Source organism: Indicator indicator, chromosome Z (assembly GCF_027791375.1).
Source record: "Indicator indicator isolate 239-I01 chromosome Z, UM_Iind_1.1, whole genome shotgun sequence".
Taxonomy (NCBI): Eukaryota; Metazoa; Chordata; class Aves; order Piciformes; family Indicatoridae; genus Indicator; species Indicator indicator.
The window spans coordinates 21,752,755-21,770,101 of NC_072053.1; the positions used below are offsets into that span (position 1 = coordinate 21,752,755).

Here is a 17,347-nt window from a genome sequence, read left to right on the forward strand (position 1 = left end):
GATGCTAATCCTGCAGTGGGAATATGAGACAGAGCCCCCATTGTAAAACCATACCTAGAGGATGCTTTCCATATGGTCTACAAGGCAGAATTGCTGGAGCTGTAGCCCTAGCACTCCTGTTGTGTAGTCTGCAGCAATGCAGCCCCATCCTCAGTACAGAATGCATTTCCTAGGTCAGTGTGAGGAGGTGTGGCTATCCCAGTGAGGTCTTGGCTTTTGCTGTCTCACTTCTCTGCAGGGTGGCTGAGCCTGGGAAAGAGCTTACTGAACTGAAGGAGGCTGTCCTGCTTCTCCTTCCCTTACCACTTTCCTGTCCTCTCCCTCTGCAGAACTAACCTTGCCTTTTCACTGGATCTGATGTTGAGCTGGTCACCTAGTAAGCCAGCACAGCTCTCTCACCAGGCTATAAGCAGGTCCTTGTTTTTTGGCCCTGGAGTTATTTTTCTTCTGGTTTGGTGACCAGGGTGTGAAGTAAATGCCAGATTAATGCAAAGAAGGTGTCCTGTTACTTGTAGTGATGCTGTGCCACCAGCTAAGAAGAGGTGATCCATTTCTTTGCATGATGATCTGGTCTGCCAAGGCCCTGCCACACAGCAGAGCATCAGTGACCAACATTTCTTCTGCAGGTTCATGTTAGACATTCATGATGTCTAGTGTCATGCTCAGAGACTGAGGGTGTTTGATCTTTTCCTCCCAGTGCAGAATGAGACCTCATTCTGTTGTGACTCAGCCACGTGGAACTGCTGTAGATGTGATCAAGTCAAGGATTTACTTGAGCGGGTGTATTCCCATACAACTTGTAGAGTTTGTTGATGTCAATCCAAACCCACCGTTTCTCACAAGAGAGTATTATTCCTTGAGAAGCAGTAGCCTCATGTACCAATACTCTCTTGCACTGAATTTCTCCACAGCAGCCATTACTGTATATTAATCTGAATGAAACTGAACTTTTCTTTACAATGAACAGCTTCATGGCACTGTTCCAGTCAGTTCTGCTTGTGAACAGGGCTTGAGTTAACTGATCTCTACTGCAGTAGATTCAAGTTTATGCCACTGGTGGTTTTCATCTCAGCCTTGCAAACAAAAAGGCTGAGAGAGCTGTATCCAGATCCAAATATACAAGAAAAGTTGAAAAGCACACTACTCAGTATTCCGGTAGCAAAGAGGAACAGAACTCCTTATTGACCTCCCTCAACAGATTTAAATCCACTGCAAAAATAAGAATTCAGGCCTGAAACTCTCTCTGGCCTCAGTGCTTTTTTAGGAAAAGGAGCTGCAAAGGTAGTAGTAAGATGTCTTTTTGATTTTCTTTTTCTGTTCTGAAGCCAGGATAGGTCTCTAACATAGGATAACAAAGCATGTGAACTGACAGTGCTGGCTAGCAAAAGCAACTTGAAGGGCCATTGTTGCAGCCAGGTATGAAGAGATGCCTTCAAGGACTCTCTTCGATCCATCACTCCCTTTAACTTCTGCTCATAGATGACCTGAGGGAAGTGCTGAAAGCTGCTGGGCTGCAGATGCTAGACACAGAAGCTATGGAGCAGCACTTACTAATGTGGCATAGAGTCTTACCACATTTCCTGCATATGTTTTTATAGTCTTGCAAAACAGAAAATTTCCTTGTTGTCTCTGTGTTAAATGAATTCTTAAAAGCAGATAAACATAAATTTGATAGGTTCTTCCTCTGTAACAAGGATGAAAATCTGGAGAAATTTGCACTGAAGCCAGCGATTAGACTGTTGAGCAGTATTTGGCCCTCAGTATCCTATTTCTTTCCAAGTTCACCAGTCCTTGGGAATAAAGGAATTAGTTGTGAAGGGTGAGAGAGGACAAGGCAATAGGTTAACTGATTGTTGACTGCCTCTGACTCTGGAAGAACTCTACCTTTCATTTTCACATGATATTATGTAGTGCTAATATATGTATCAACTTTTATGTGGGAGAAAACTGCTAAACAACATGCTTCTGTCTTTGCTTCTCAGATATTTTTATCCAGTATCCTCAGTTCTCTGGCTACTCATACATCACCTTTGAACCACTGAAAAACTCCTATCAGACATTTCAAATTACCCTTGAATTCAAGGTAAGTTTCAGGAATTCCAAGATCAGACACAGGAGTTTTAAATTTTCTGTGCTTATTCTGATAATGTGGGCAATGGAACAATAACTTAGCTTCAGTATAACTTGTAATATATTTGTGGTGAAACTGTACATGATCTTCATCTTTAAGGGTCTGGCTTCACCTTCAATGAATGCAAATGATGTTTTTAAACTGAGCTGAAATATTTGTGTGCATTATTGATAGGCAGTGCATGAGAGAATCTCTGGGACTAGTAGTACTGGTATTACAAACTAGCAGTGATGTCCGTTCACAAGGTTATAGTCATGTGAGTGAGCTACAGGCTGAAGTACACTTGGACCTTTTGGTGAATTACACTTTGGAAATGGGATACAGTACCTCTGCATATAAGAAACTGTGATCTTCTTGTACTGAGCAAAATACTACCCTACCCTGCGGAATTTAAGTAGGACTTATTTTCCACCTCTGAAGTCTGGAACACCAGCTGCTAACATATGCAAGATGCTGCACTACTTAAACTACAGGTGTGAAGTGATGGAGTGCATCCCACAGTGACTTGTGTTAATGCTGCCTGTATGCCTCTAAGGAGGGTGACTGAGCTCTGGGGTGCACCTCTGCTCCCATGTAAGGCAGATTTTTCAGCTTCACAGCCTAAGTACAAGACTGTTGGTAGAGAAGCCTCTCTGGCCTCACTTGGTGATTTAACAATTTTCTGGCAGTTTGTCAGCTTTAAATGCAGGATGGCTGCGAGAAGACACTGTGTCAGCTCCTGTCCATATATGTGAGAATCCTGCTTGCACAGGCTGTTTGACTTGAAAAGTGTCAGGCTCACTGAATACGTGAAGCACGGTGTGTTTTTATGTATATGGTATTAATGTACAGTAAGTCTGATGTGTCTACACTTAACAGGCTTGCTAGGACATCTTTGCTAGACCTTGTTCTCAGAGGTCTCATATGGGATGTCTGACAGCCTTTTGTGTTTACAGGCTTGTCTTTAGATCTGATGTGCTGTAAGTAGAAGAGATTTTCTTAGACCATTTAGTCATTAAGGCAAGATTCAAAATTTATCAACTCCTTTCTGATTTTGCAAATTAAAAACTCCATCTGAAAAATGCTGTCCCTTTTCTGGAGAAAAGTCTCCTAGTGTTGCTTACATAGATCTGTTGCTGTAAGGCTTAGGCTTTGATTTTCATGTTGATACAATGTTTGCAGGCTGAATCAGAAGACGGTTTGCTGCTATACTGTGGGGAAAATGAACATGGTCGTGGTGATTTTGTATCACTGGCAGTCATCCGACGTAGCATCCAGTTCAGGTAAATCCTCCACCCTAAATACGATGCTAAGAGAAGGGGCCATTGCTGCTGCATGAGACTTCTAGCAGGCAAGGTGCCTGAGGGCTGGAGGAAAGGCAATGTCTCTCCAATCTTCAAAAAGGGAAAGAAGAAAGGCCCAGGAAAAGGCTAATCTATCAGCCTCACTTCCATCCTTGTAAAGATGATGGAATGGCTTGTTTTGGGCACCATCTCAAAGCATGTGGAGGAAACAGAGGTTATCAGAAGTAGTCAAAATGGATTCACTGAGGGGAAGTCACGTCTGACTGATCTGAAAGCCTTCTACAAGAGCATGACTGGGTGGATAGATGAAGGGAGGGAAATGAACATTGTCTACCTTGACTTCAGCAAGTCTTTTTCACACTGTCTCCCACAGCATCCTCATAGGCAAGATTAGGAAGCATACGTTAGATGAATGGACAGTGAGGTGAATTGAAAACTGGCTGAAAGATAGCTTAGAGGGTTGTGGTCAGTGGCAGAGTCTAGCTGGAGGTCCATAACAAACGGTGTTCCCAGGGTGAGTACTGGGCCAGTCCTGTTCAATATATTTGTCAATTACCTGTTCAGCAAGTTTGCTGATGACACAAAACTGGGAGGGGTGGCTGACACACCAGAAAGCTGTGCTGTCATTCAGTGTGACCTGGTTGGAGAGCTGAGCAGAGAACAACCCTGTGAAATTCAACGACGGCAAGTGTAGGGTGCTGCACCCGGGGAGGAGTAACTCCATGCACCAGTACAGATTAGGAGTTGACCTGGTGGAAAGCAGCTGTCTGGACAATGATTTGGGAGTCTGTGCTGGTTTGAGGCCAGACAGATCCTCTCTTGGCCCGAGAGGGACAAAAGAATGACACTCACACAAATGGATTGGAGAGTGATGGAAAGTTTAAATGGAAAAGCCATTGGTGAAACTGCAGAAAACTACAAAGCATGGTGCCAAGAATATCCCAAAGCATAGAGAGCCCCTTACATAATACCCAAATGCTTCCCAATTCTTTCCTTCTCCCACCTGAGGGTATACCCAAACCCCCAGGGCTCTTTCTTCCCCCTGCCACTGCTAGGCAAGTCTCAGGCTGGCCAGGTCTGAGACTGCCCCCTCCCCCTCCTGTCTCCTCCTGGCATTAGGCCTAGACAGGACTAAGAGGTCTTGAGATACTCCCCTGGCATTACCCGATAGGAGAGCATCTCCCACAGGAACAGAGAGAGAGGAAAGAGGAAGAGAAAGACTTTGCAGATGGATTTATTTGGCACAGGATTTATGGGTAGAAATACGCCGTTTCCTGTGTCCACCTCATTGGGTGGACATTCAGGACACTGGAGGTGTAGCTTCTGTGGCAGTAGCAGGAGGCACCCAGCCTGAACTGCCAGAGAATCCTGATGGACAAACAGGATCACTGTGAGCCAGCTATGTGCCCTTGTGGCCAAGAAGGCAAATAGCACCCTGGGGTGCACCAAGAAGAGTGTGACAAGCAGGTTAAGGAGGCTATCCTCCCCCTCTACTCTGCCCTGATGGGGCTTCCTCTGACGTACTGTGTCCAGTTCTGGTCTCCCAAGTTCAAGAAGGACTGGGAACTGTCTAAGAGAATACAGCAAAGGGCTACAAAGATGATCAGGGGACGGAACATCTGTGTTAAGAAGAAAAGCTGAGGGAGTTGTGGCTTTTTAGTCTGGAAAAGAGAAGAGTGAGGGGAAATCATATCAATGCTTATAAATACTTCAAGAGGAGGTGTCAGGAGGGTGGTGCCAGTCTTTTTTTCAGCAGTGCCCAGTGACAGGACAAGAGGTAACGGGCACAAACTTGAACGTAAAAAGTTCCATCTAAACATGAGGAGAACTCCTTTATGGTGAGGGTAGAAGAGCACTATACCAGACTGCCCATAGAGGTGGTGGAGTCTCCATTTCTGGAGTCTTTCAGAACTGTCCTGTGCAGCTTGCTCCAGGTGAATGTGGTCTGGCAGTAGGGTAGGACTAGATGATCTTTGGAGGTCCCTTCCAACCCCTGTTTTGTGATTCTGTGAATATATGCTGTGTCTTCACCTTCTGCCCCATTAAGTGCATAAAATTGACAGCATGACTTCATTTAACTGCTCTTCAATATCCTTAAGTATTTCTTTTTTTCTCTTGTCTTCCTTTAATATGTGGACTTGAGCCCTGCTGAATTTTTTTTCCTCAGGCCTTGGTACAAAGGCAAAATGATCAGTTTTCTTCATCTTGCATTCCTTGTTTAGATGAGAGTTTCAGATTTTTAAAATTAAGATGGAGAGGGTTTCTTTCAGTCTTATGAATAGAAAGCATTTTAAAGAGTATCCCAAGTATCTCCTTACTTGGGAATGTGAGACCTTTGAAAGTGGGGAATAATGAAGTGGGTGATGTAACTTACCTGTATTTCTCTTCACCTGCACTGAACTACAATCAGAGAAAGTGGCATGTTTTGTGCACGTTCAGCACCACAGAGACTCTTGGAGCTCTTCTTGTCAATCAGTGCTGAGTTACACATAGAATTGCAAAGTTACTAATGTAGTAGAGCCTTTCACCGGAGAGCTGGAAAAATTCTCAGGAGAAATTACTGTGGTAGCAGGAACTCAGATTGCAATATCTTCATCTTGAAAAAGTTCCAGCTATTGGCAAGCTTTGCAATTCACTTGCTATGGCCAGAGAATTCATAATCTTCTCCATTGGAGAGATATGGACAATGAATTTTGAAAGTTAGGCTAGATTGTAGGTATTCATGCTGTCTAATTTCCGTGTGGTCTACTAATATGCAGTGTAAAACAGAGAGGTTTCCAGGAGCAAAGGGTGTATTTTAAGTTAAAAACATCTTGCAGATATTTGGTTAATTTAAGAGTGTCAGCTTGCCCTCTCTATCTTGCACTCCCAGATTTAACTGTGGCACTGGAGTTGCAGTCATAACAAGTGAAAACAAAATCAAACTTGGAAACTGGCACAGTGTTACGTTGTTCAGAGATGGGATGAATGGCTGGCTCAGGATGGACAACAATGCTCCAGTGACAGGAAAATCTCAGGTAAGTAATCCTGCACCTGCAGGCTCTCTCAAGATTCTGATGACATTTTTAATTGCCAGCAGAAGTCTAGTCAAATTTAAAAGATGCTCTGCATCCAAGTCAGCCCATTGCAAAAGTCCTTACTTTGTACTAACCCAGACACTGAATTTTTCCATCAATGTACCAATTTTGTCTAACAAGCCTCTACCCAGAGGCATCCACAGCGCTTGCCTGTATTACTCAGCACCAAAACCTTCCCTTTAGATGTGAGGAAAATGTTCTTCACTGTGAGAGTGGAGAGACACTGATACAGGTTGTCCAGAGAGGCTGTAGATGCTGCAACCCTGTAAGCCTTCAAGGCCTAGCTGGCTGGAACTTTTAAGCAACCTGATCTATTGGAGAGTGTCCCTGCCCATGGCTGGGGCTTTTGATCTTAAAGATGATCTTTAAGGTTCCTTACAATTCAAACAAATCTATGGTTCTGTGATTCTCTTATTGCTCCAGCGAGTCCTTCTCAGTCCTTCCTAGTAAGAATGACCTGGATTAGTCATTGATTAGTCAGCAGAATGCTAGTGTTTTCTGACCTGGTTCATTTTGACTTGAATAGTCTTAAGAGTACCTACAGGAGAAGTGGAGCTTGAGAAACCAAGGAGTGCAGGAACATCAAATACACTAAGAAATGGCTAGTGGTTGGAGGCAGGCTGTAGAGCTGTATGCCCTGACATATGCCTACCATGAAACCTTGTGGACATCTAAACTGTCTTCAGCCACACTCTCCATCTGAATTACCTTTCCCTGCTGAAACTGAGATCCATTTGGTGTGTTTCTGCAGTGCACTATGCAGTGAACATCTATAGACTCGATAACCTTGTCTTATTTGGAAAAATATAGGCCACTGGGATGTAATTCATTGTTATAAACATTATGGAGGCATTGCAGGGGTAAAAAAAACGCAGAAAGCTTTAAGGCTCAAAGTCAGTGCTGTCAGAGGGACATACTGGAAAAAACTAGCCATGAATAAACATAATTTTGAGTGTTTCTTCTAAATGGCAGTGAGGTTTGAAACAACCTTTAAGTGGGAGGTAAAAGACATACATTCTTGTCCATTAATCAGTTGGAATTTGATTCAATGGTCACAAAGTTCTGGTGGTTTGTTGTTTGGGGTTTTTTTTGTTTGGTTGTTTTTTTTGTTTTTGTTTTTGGTTGGTTGGGTTTGCGGGGTTTTTGTTTGTTTTGGGATTTTTGCTTCTGTTTTTTGTTGGTTTGGGGTTTTATTGGGTTCGTTTGGTTTTCTGTTAGTGTTAGTAAACTTGTATGTGTACATTCCTATAGACAGGTTAATGAAAAGGAAAAAAATTAAAAAGGGAATAAGCTTAGCACTAGCAAAGTGACTGGAACCCTATCAAAGTCATCATTTTATTGGCCTATGCCTTGTCTTTTTTATTACTGTGAGTTGTTTGTTTGTTTGTTTATTGTAATTTCATTATTGGTCAACACTAAATGCTTGCTGGGTTCTGCCCTAAAGGTACTATACATTGTTCTATGTCCCCCAGTGCTTAAGAGTGCAGAAGGCAAAGTATTTAGGCAAAAGTAAATGAAGAAATTACAGCAAAAGGTAGATCACAACCCCTCCTCAGAATATAGTGATTTTTAAGTTTTATATTGTACTTCTAATAATCCATGTTATCGTGATGGGTGTGGGTACAAAACATAATTTAAAATGGTACACTGATTGGAGGAATGACTAATGGCAAGGAATTACCAATGAGCAACCTACATATTCTGTGACACAATTATTTGTGAAGAAAAAAAAAATTGATTAAAACCAGTGTGGCTTAATTAGTTTGCCTGTGTTATGTCTGCTCTATATCATGTCACACTCTGTTTTCCCTTCAGGGCCAGTATAGTAAAATTACATTCCGGACTCCCTTCTACGTTGGTGGTGCCCCCAGCGTGTACTGGCTGGTCAGAGCCACAGGCACTAACCGTGGTTTTCAGGGCTGCGTTCAGTCGCTCAGCATCAACGGAAAGATAATTGATATGAGACCCTGGCCGTTAGGGAAAGCCCTCAGTGGTGCTGATGTGGGTAAGTGTAATGGTATGAGGTCTTTAATCAGTGATAAACCAGGGCTTGCCTTTTTGCCTGTTTAAAATTTGAGCAGTTGTCCAGATTTGACAGATGGAGGGTGCAGTCTTTATTTTTGGCATAGTATTTCTCTGTGTCTTTGTACATCATTTCTGCTGGGTCTGCAGTGGGAGGGTTTATCACACTGTGCAGCTAAAGATCACTGTTTAATATATTAGAACCCCTTGTGAACAGAGTTATCCTGCACAATAAATAGTAAAAACAATTCTCATGGGCAAATGAGAAACTCAGTGTTGCAGATATAATTACGCTGGCACCAGTATTTCTGCCAGCATCTCTCCAGATGCCTCTTCGTGCTCTTGACACAGTCCTATCATCTGAAATCAATAGTATGTACACTGTGTTTGTATTTAAAATGCCATGGACCCAACAAAATGTGCTTTGCTGAAAGGCATCATAGCACTTATTCAAAGCAACAACAAGGATATTTCAGATCCATAGCAATGCTGTGGCTATTACAGAAGGCTTTTCCCCATTAAACTCCATTACTGCTGAGGCAAATAGGCTTTCCTGTCAATCATCTATTGTTTTAATTTCAAGAGTGACACTATGTTTTAAAAATACCATGTAAGAAATTCGTTCAACAGCTTTATGAAGTAGTATTATAACATTCTCTCTCTTTCACAGGTTAAAAGATGGAGAAGTAGGGAACTTAGTTAACTAGTCCTGTCTTGTTTATTTGGGCACTTTTTCTCTGTTTCTCTGGGCACTTTTAAGTCAAGGCAACAAAATCTTGGTTTAATGACCTCCCAGTCTAAACAGTTAGGACAACAGTAAACCAGTTTCAGAAACAAGTGGAAAAAGCAGGAAGTAGAGCCCATGTCACTGAGGTCTTCATGCTATGCTTCAGCCACAAAGTCATCTTTCTTCTCTCTGTAGCTGTGAATTTGACATCCCAAGAAGGGAGTGATTAATGAGAAACTTTCTAACAAAACTTTCTAACAATTGCTCTGTATTCTCTAGATACCATGAGCCAACTTCTGTGCAATATAGGAGGATAACAAAGTGACCCAAGGAGCAGATGCTTAAAAGAATAAGACTTTGGAAGCAGAGAGCAATTTCACGATAGAGTGAGAATCTATGAAGTTTAGCTAGATAGATGAAAGCCCTGTTCTCTGAGCCCTAATCTCTGTTGCCTTTTGGGTTGCAGCTACTTTCATTCGCATCCATGAATGCTCCACATACTACTGTATTAACAATCAGCATCAATGAGAAAAAAATGCTGGGTTCTGTCATGTGTGACTTGAAACTGAGTGATAGAGCTTTACTGTCCTTATATGACTGTACATACTTACATGAAACTGGACCAAGAGAGACTTGCAAACAATATGCTATATGAGTTTAAGGATGATTTTTGATATTCAGTCACTTGTTTCTTTTTGACTGGCACAGTGTGTAAATCAGGGGTGCTGTGATGCATGGACTAGCAAATCAAATGTGGGGAGGAGAGGCTTTGATCCTGCCCTTGCCCCATCTCTGTTGGCTTCATTGGAAGTCCCACTGGACTGTGAGCTAAAGGTCTGATAAGGAATACAATGCTCATTGTTCAGAGCAGGTACAGAAAGATCCTGTATTCCCACTGCAGCTTACCTCCTTCCACTGCAGCCAAGAGATGCAGCCATCATCCTTGTGGCTTGCCTTTTTGGTGTAGTCACCTGTGCTGACCCAAGGGCTGTGATAAGTCACTGAGACTGTGTGAGAGCAGCCTGTCCTTAAGCACCAATACTGCTCCAGTTCAAGTTTTGCTCAAACCACTGAGCCTGCCACTTGTCCCGTTATCATTGTCTTCCTTGTTCTTTTCTGTTTTTGAAATACATTGCTTAACTTTGATCTGTTTGAACATACTGCCAGCACTGACTCAGTGTAGCAGATGCAGTAAAAATGAGCACTGTCTTAGTTTTCTGTTTGTGTCTCAAACTTGGTACATCCTAGAGCCTTGTTTACCCAGACGTCTTGCCTGCTTCATCATCTATAAAACAGAGATAGTGCTACAAATTTCTGTCACAATATCACAGTATATCAGAGGTTGGAAGGGACCTCAAGAGATCATCAGGTCCAAACCCCCTGCCAGAGCAGGATCGCTTAGGGTAATCCACACAGGAATGCATCCAGGTGGGTTTTGAAAGTCTCCAGAGAAGGAGAGTCCACAACCCTCCTGGGCAGCCTGTTCCAGGGCTCTGTCACCCTCACTGTAAAGAAGTTTCTCTTCATGTTGAGGTGAAATCTTCTATGTTCAAGTTTGAACCCATTGTTCCTTGTCTTATCACTGTGAACCACCAAAAAGAGCCTGGCCCCCTCCACTTGATATCCGCCCCTCAGATATTTATAGACATTTATCAGATCCCCTCTCAGTCTTCTCTTCTCAAGACTAAACAGCCCCAGGGATCTCAGTCTCTCTTCATACAGGAGATGCTAAAGTCCCCTGATTATCCTCGTGGCTCTCTGTTGGATTCTCTCCAGCAGGTCTCTGTTCCTCTTGAACTGGGGAGCCTAAAATTGGACACATTATTCCAGGTGTGGTCTCACCAGGGCAGAGTAGAGGGGAAGAAGAACTTCCCCAGACCTGCTGGACACACCTTTCTTGATACATCCCAGGATCCCATTGGCTCTCTTGGCCACAAGGGCACATTGTTGTTCCATGGAGATCTTGCTGTCCACCAGCGCTCCAAGGTCTTTCTCTGTGGAGCTGCTTTCCAGCAGGACAGCCCCTAACCTGTCCTGGTGCCTGTTGTTATTTCTCCCCAGATGTAGGACCTTGCACGTGTCCCTATTAAACTTCATGAGGTTTGCCTGCACCCAGCTCTCCAGCCTGTCCAGGTTACGTTGGATGGCAGCACAGCCTGACAGGTGTCAGCCAACCCCCCCAGTTTTGTATCATCATCACTCTTGCAATAATTGATGAGTATGTGAGGGATGTCAGAAACTAGCTTCCTGTCCTGCTCTGGTTCATCATGACTATTGCAGTGTAGTCCAGAATGGGAAAAGATGGCTCACTGAGCACTGTGAATGCCCTTGCTCCCATGGCTGCGCATGAGGCAGCCATTTGAAGGGGTAGTTGTCCCCTTCCGTGGAGAAGTAAAATTTGATACTGAGGGACTTGTGTTTTCCTTCTGTTCCTTGGGTTAGCCCTGGAGCCCTGCATTATGGCTGCTGTACTCAGACCTTCTCTCTCTATAATGAAAAGAGGGTTTGCAGGAGATCTGTAGATGTGCAATACAAGACAATCTGGTCTGACAGGTAGTTGTGCAAGACGACCTGAGAGATTTTATTGTCTCTGTTCTGAGTTGGAGAGAAAAAGCTATTTTCCACCATGGACAGCAGTGTGATTAGGATGAACCAGCTCATCAGCCATTTACACTTCTTTGTGCTTTTCTTCCTGGCTATGGGCTGGGAAATAAAACTGTTAAACTGGTGATGTACTAACACCAGTACTTTACTGAAGAATTGTAGAGTCCTGGTCTGGACTTACAATCACAGTGCTGTATTTAAACAAACAGAAAAGGCATAAAGGCTTCTTGCAGTAGTTTTGCAAGATTTCTCTCAGTTATCTCAAATAACAAAGCTGTTCTCCAGCTTTTATTGTTAGAGCAGCTCTCACTTGTGTCATCTCAGAGGTGACATTTCAATGTGCCTCAAAGCAAATGTGCAGTTCTTAGTTTATCTCCAAATGTCATACTTACACTTGTACACCACAGCTGCCTTGTTTGGGCTTTCTTAAGGTGTAAAATCAGTTACTATCAATGAGGGTAGAATTATTTAGTCAGAAACTAATAAAAATGAGAAAGTAAACAAAATCAACAAGCATTTCCATCAGATGTACATTTGACTGTTGCATGATCTAACTTTATTAATATTAGTCTTACGAAGTAAAAGAGTAAATTATGTTTAACCTACAACGACTTCATCTTAATTCTAGCAAGAAGAAATAATCTTGTCATTTTAGCTGATGCTTCTTAAAAGCCCGTATACTGATGGTAAGGATCCCTTTTAGTGCAGACAAGAGGGCTGACAACATCATTTTAATAATAAGATTAGCTTATAACGATTAACAGCTTCCATGCTTACCATGTTGTGAGTTTACAGTGAACAAAGAACCACTAAAGGTAATGGAAATTAAGTAAGTCACAGTGCTTGTAAACAGTCTAAAGAGATTTCTGTGTTGTGGGGAAATAAAGGTATGGAGAAGAGGCAAAGAAAAGGAATCCAGGGGATGACTGAAAGCTACAGCTGTCATGTTTTGCTAGTGAGGGCAATTTTTTTGCTACTTTTAAGGTCTCTTGCTGCTCTGGTGCTAAAAATAGCATTACCTTGTCTGAATTGCATACCGTGTGACAAATTGGGAAAGAACCTAGAGAGAAAATTTTATAGGTTAATAGCAATGATCAACAAATAAATCTTCTTTGACAGTCTGCTCTGATTAATCTATGTTCTGCCTCTGTGTTTAGGTGAGTGTAGCAGTGGCATCTGTGACGAGGCATCCTGCGTCAACAGTGGTACCTGTACTGCGAGCAAGGCAGATTCATACATTTGTCTTTGCCCCCTTGGATTTAAGGGTCATCACTGTGAAGAAGGTGAGAAGAAGCTGGGCTGCTTATATTTATTTGTATATGTTCTTTATTTATATGTGTTGCCCAAGGAAGCAGTGGAGTCACCCTCCCTGGAGATACTTAAAAGATGCACAGATGTGCTGAGGGACATGGTTTAGTGGTGACCTGGCAATGTTAGGTTAACAGTTGGATGTGATGATCTTAAAGGTCTCTTCCAATCCAAACAATTCTATGGTTTGGTGTTCAATACGTTTTCCATATAGTGATGTCCAAGGAGGTCTTATGCTGTTACACTGATAGGAAAGAGTATTTGTTACTTAATCTTTTTAAAATCACATAATGTCACCATTCACTTAGGGGCTACATCCAGCTCCTGTGTATTCAAGAATTCTTAAACATTTTGCTTAATTAAACGAACTATAATGAAGCATCTCAGACTTACTTTTCAAAAGTTGAAGTAACTGCCACTCCACAGATGCACAAGAACACCCCTAAAATTCCCCATTATTCTCCTAACACCGGTGTCAGTTTTATGTTTTGAAATGTAAAATCTCAGTATCAATTTCCTGTTGAAATCACAGAGATACAAACAAATAGTCATACAGAAGTATTTTCTGAGCTGCAGAACTTTTTATGCCACCACCTATTGTGTGCATGGTTGCTGTTCTGAATACCTCTGTAGTAAGTCACCAAAGAAAAGAAGCTTCATAATACAAATATATCCCTGGAAATGGAAGGGATTAAGGAGGGATTAAATTTTGGCTAGGATTAAAAAAAAAAAAAGATCATTGGCAAACAAAATTTTTAGATTGATTTTCTTAATATGAGCTGTAAGTACCTGACAAAGGAAACTGATACTGGTTGGTAGGAGTCAGTCCCTTACTTTCAAGCCTCAAGTTACCTTCTTGTGTGTTCTGACTTTCCAGCAGTCACATTGGCCATACCTCAGTTCAACGAGTCCTTAAAGTCATTTGCTAGCACATTCTGGCCCTTGGAACCACAGAATTACCTTTCCTTCATGGAGTTTGAGATGACATTTCGTCCAGATTTAGAGACTGGTGTCCTTTTGTACAGCTATGACACAGACAGCAAGGACTTCCTCTCCATTATCATGGTGGCTGGTTATGTGGAGTTCAGGTTCGACTGTGGCTCAGGAACAGCTGTTATCAGGTAAACAGTGCTCCTTGTGTTTGCCTTCCAGCAGTGCCATACAGGAGTAGAAGGGCTGGAAAGAGTAATAGCTTATGGAAAAGTATGGGAACCCACCAGTCTCTAGTACCTGCTTCTTCAAATAAAAGCACAGAAACTCTAAAACTGTATTCAAGGGGACAGGATTTTCTTCCTACATAAGTTTATGCTTCACTGTTTTGATTTGGATTAAATTAATGAGGTGTGAATTAATAAAAATATAGTTATCTTTATTTTCCCGAAAACCGCGCCCCAAAATTATGTACAAACCAGTTAAATTGTATTTACAGTTTCTCTTCGGTCATGAATTCTACAAGGATGCTTATGGGCAACTTTAATACAATTTAGAGAATTCAGAAAATGTAAAAGGCTAAGCCACAAAATAGCTTTACCCCACTTACAAAACAGAGGCAAGCCTGGACCTTAGGGAAAAAAAATGAGTCGGATTTTACTCACAAGAACAGAGTAGGAATTTGGAGATTGTCTCTAGGGTCTCTCTTCCGTGGCAGGCTCCAGAACTGCAAGTTTATAATCCAATTTGTAGATCACGAAGCACAAATCCAAAGGGAAAAAGGGACCCACCAAAGCTAAAGTGTCCTTAGACACAGCTGCCACGAGGCAAAACTCATGGAACGACACTGTCTGAGCAGTGCAAGGGAAGCCACACTGCTGGCATGTTCCAGCAAACAGCCGCAGTTTTTGTGGCAGGCAGGGTCACTCCAGCAGCAGTCAGGGAGCAGGACCCCAGGGCAAGCAGTTCTGGGGAGAAGCTAGGTCCAGGTGCTGATCTCTTCAGTTTTGCCATGAATCCAGACCGAGAGCAGGGCAAGTCCAAAATGAGTGCCAAAAATGATCCCAAAATGAGAGCCCAGACTGCTTTCTGGTCACTCTGTTTAAGATTTTCCTAGACAATGTGTCCAGTGCCAATATATACTGGGCACGAAGAACCCATCCAATCACAGTTCCAAATCCCAGCGCAGGCTTCTCCCACGGGTAAACACATGTGAGGGACCTCAGCTCCCGGCGGGAAGAATGGGCGCCTTTTTACCTGTCCCCCAGCAGGAGGAGAAGGCAATTTCACACCTTTGTCTTCCCCTGTTCAAACCTCCGCTGATGGAGGTGGGGGAAGGGGGGTTTGGAGCACCCTGCAGCAGTCACACCACCCTCTTAGTGCAGATGTTACTTTTGTTTCTGTAATTGCAGAAATTTCGTTCTTGCCTCTGTGACATTGTGCCATAGCCAATTAGGGGCTCTGTAAACATTTTATGCATTAAAAAAATGTGGGTACAAGAATTTAGCTGTAGGATAGCACAATCTTGGACCTTTTGTGAGCATCTTTCCCCCAGGTTTGCAGTGTCAGTGAGTAAGTGTTGGGCTGGAGGTGTCACAAGATACAACTCCAGATCTGCTTTTCCCTTGTAATTCTGGTTTTTTTGGGAGCTCTGAGGCTAATGTCCAATATACATAACTTAAGCACTTTAAAAGATAAATATGTAATCTAAATGAGTTGCTCAGGCTCCCAAATAAAGACAGACCTTCTGAAAATAATTCATCTCGTCCTAAAATTAGGTCAAGGATAGGATCAATGAAATAAATGCTTCAAAAAAGGGTCCTCTCTCTCTCTCTGTATGTAACTGAGTTCCTGGTCTCTGGGCAGCTGTACACTGGGTTCTTCTGAAAAGGTAATGGGCCAAAGAGAGGCACTCAGTACCTTACATGTGATCCAAGAGGCTGCCAGTCTGACCTAATATTTAGAAATAAACTGTGCAAAGCTTATGCAAAATGTGTACACTGCCTGCAGGTTTTGTCTAGTATATGTTACTTGTGATTGGACAACAGGAATTTTGGCTATGCTGCAATTGTATACTGTGTGCTGATTTTCTGTTGAGTGAGGACTCAATCAGGCAAACCAATTCAGATGACAAAGTGAGAAATGCAATTTCATGGGACCAAATGCAAAATAATGCACAACTCTAACAATGCATAGCTGTGGTGATCCAGTTAGTATTGTCAGAAAAAGATCCTGTCGTCATCATGGATAGTTTTGTGAAAGCTGACTGCTTAGAGACAAATACAGGAATGTAAGTACAATGCAGAGAATTATTAAGAACAGAATAAGGAACAACGTCTCTGCAAAAATACACAATGCATCCTTGAAAAATTGCTGCCATCCTGGTCACTTAATTTCAGAAGAAATTAGAAAAAATTAATAAATAAAGAGTAGTGTTGGTATCTAGAGGAGAGAAAGAAACTGCTTCCACAAATACAGCAAGACTCTTCATGCTGGAAAACAAAGACTTTTGTAGCAGTATGATAAAGATTTTTAAATTGTGAATAACATGGAGCTAAATAAGGAGCGATAAATCTATATTTTTTTCAAGGTGGAAGAATTAGAAGGAGCCCAGTGAAACTGCAAACCAAGAAGTAGCAAACAAAGAAAATAAGACTTTTTTCTTTTTCAGATGGCACATAAATAAGTTATGGAAACTAACTGTCACAGCATGTTACAGATGCCAGAACTATAAATAGACTAAAAAAAAAGAGAGAGAGATTTGAATAAAGCTCCATTGAGAAAGATCAAACACAATTGTACAGATGCAGCATTTTGACTCAGGAAATTGCTGAATAACAAGTTGCCAGAAGCTGAGAGGATCAAGGGAAGAATCACTCCATACTTGCCCTGTTCTTTCTCTTTCTGAAAAGTGGCAGAAACAGCTGATGTCAGAGACCTTTGCTCCAACCCGAAGCGGCCCTTCCTATAATAGCCCTCAATCTTTTTGCTGAGTACAGTCATCTAATTCCTATTACTGGTAAACATAAGACATTGAAGTAGACATTGTTTCTACCTCCCCCACCCAAGAATACTGTAATGCCTCAAAACACCTTGTGCTGAAGTTTAACTGAGATATAGTCTTGTAAAATGTGGTAAGAGCCACAGGCATATGCCTGAATTGGCAATTGGTCTTTTCTATTAGAAAGTGGAAGAGGGTGGCTGGTTCACTTGGGAAAAAGCATGTGGTGAGCTATCTAGGTAATGGCAGAAATGAAAGAGACCA

General features: G+C 42.2%; 1 protein-coding gene across 3 annotated transcripts in view; it reads left to right on the forward strand.

The window, feature by feature from the left end:
- EGFLAM (EGF like, fibronectin type III and laminin G domains) overlaps nt 1–17,347 on the forward strand; it is an 89,013-nt gene that overhangs the window by 53,200 nt on the left and 18,466 nt on the right. For all 3 annotated transcript variants that reach the window (XM_054397761.1, XM_054397762.1, XM_054397763.1), the window contains 6 exons: nt 1,983–2,083; nt 3,293–3,393; nt 6,287–6,431; nt 8,307–8,496; nt 13,002–13,127; nt 14,030–14,273. In XM_054397761.1, coding sequence (XP_054253736.1) covers nt 1,983–2,083; nt 3,293–3,393; nt 6,287–6,431; nt 8,307–8,496; nt 13,002–13,127; nt 14,030–14,273 — 907 coding nt within the window. The remainder of the gene's footprint in view (nt 1–1,982; nt 2,084–3,292; nt 3,394–6,286; nt 6,432–8,306; nt 8,497–13,001; nt 13,128–14,029; nt 14,274–17,347) is intronic.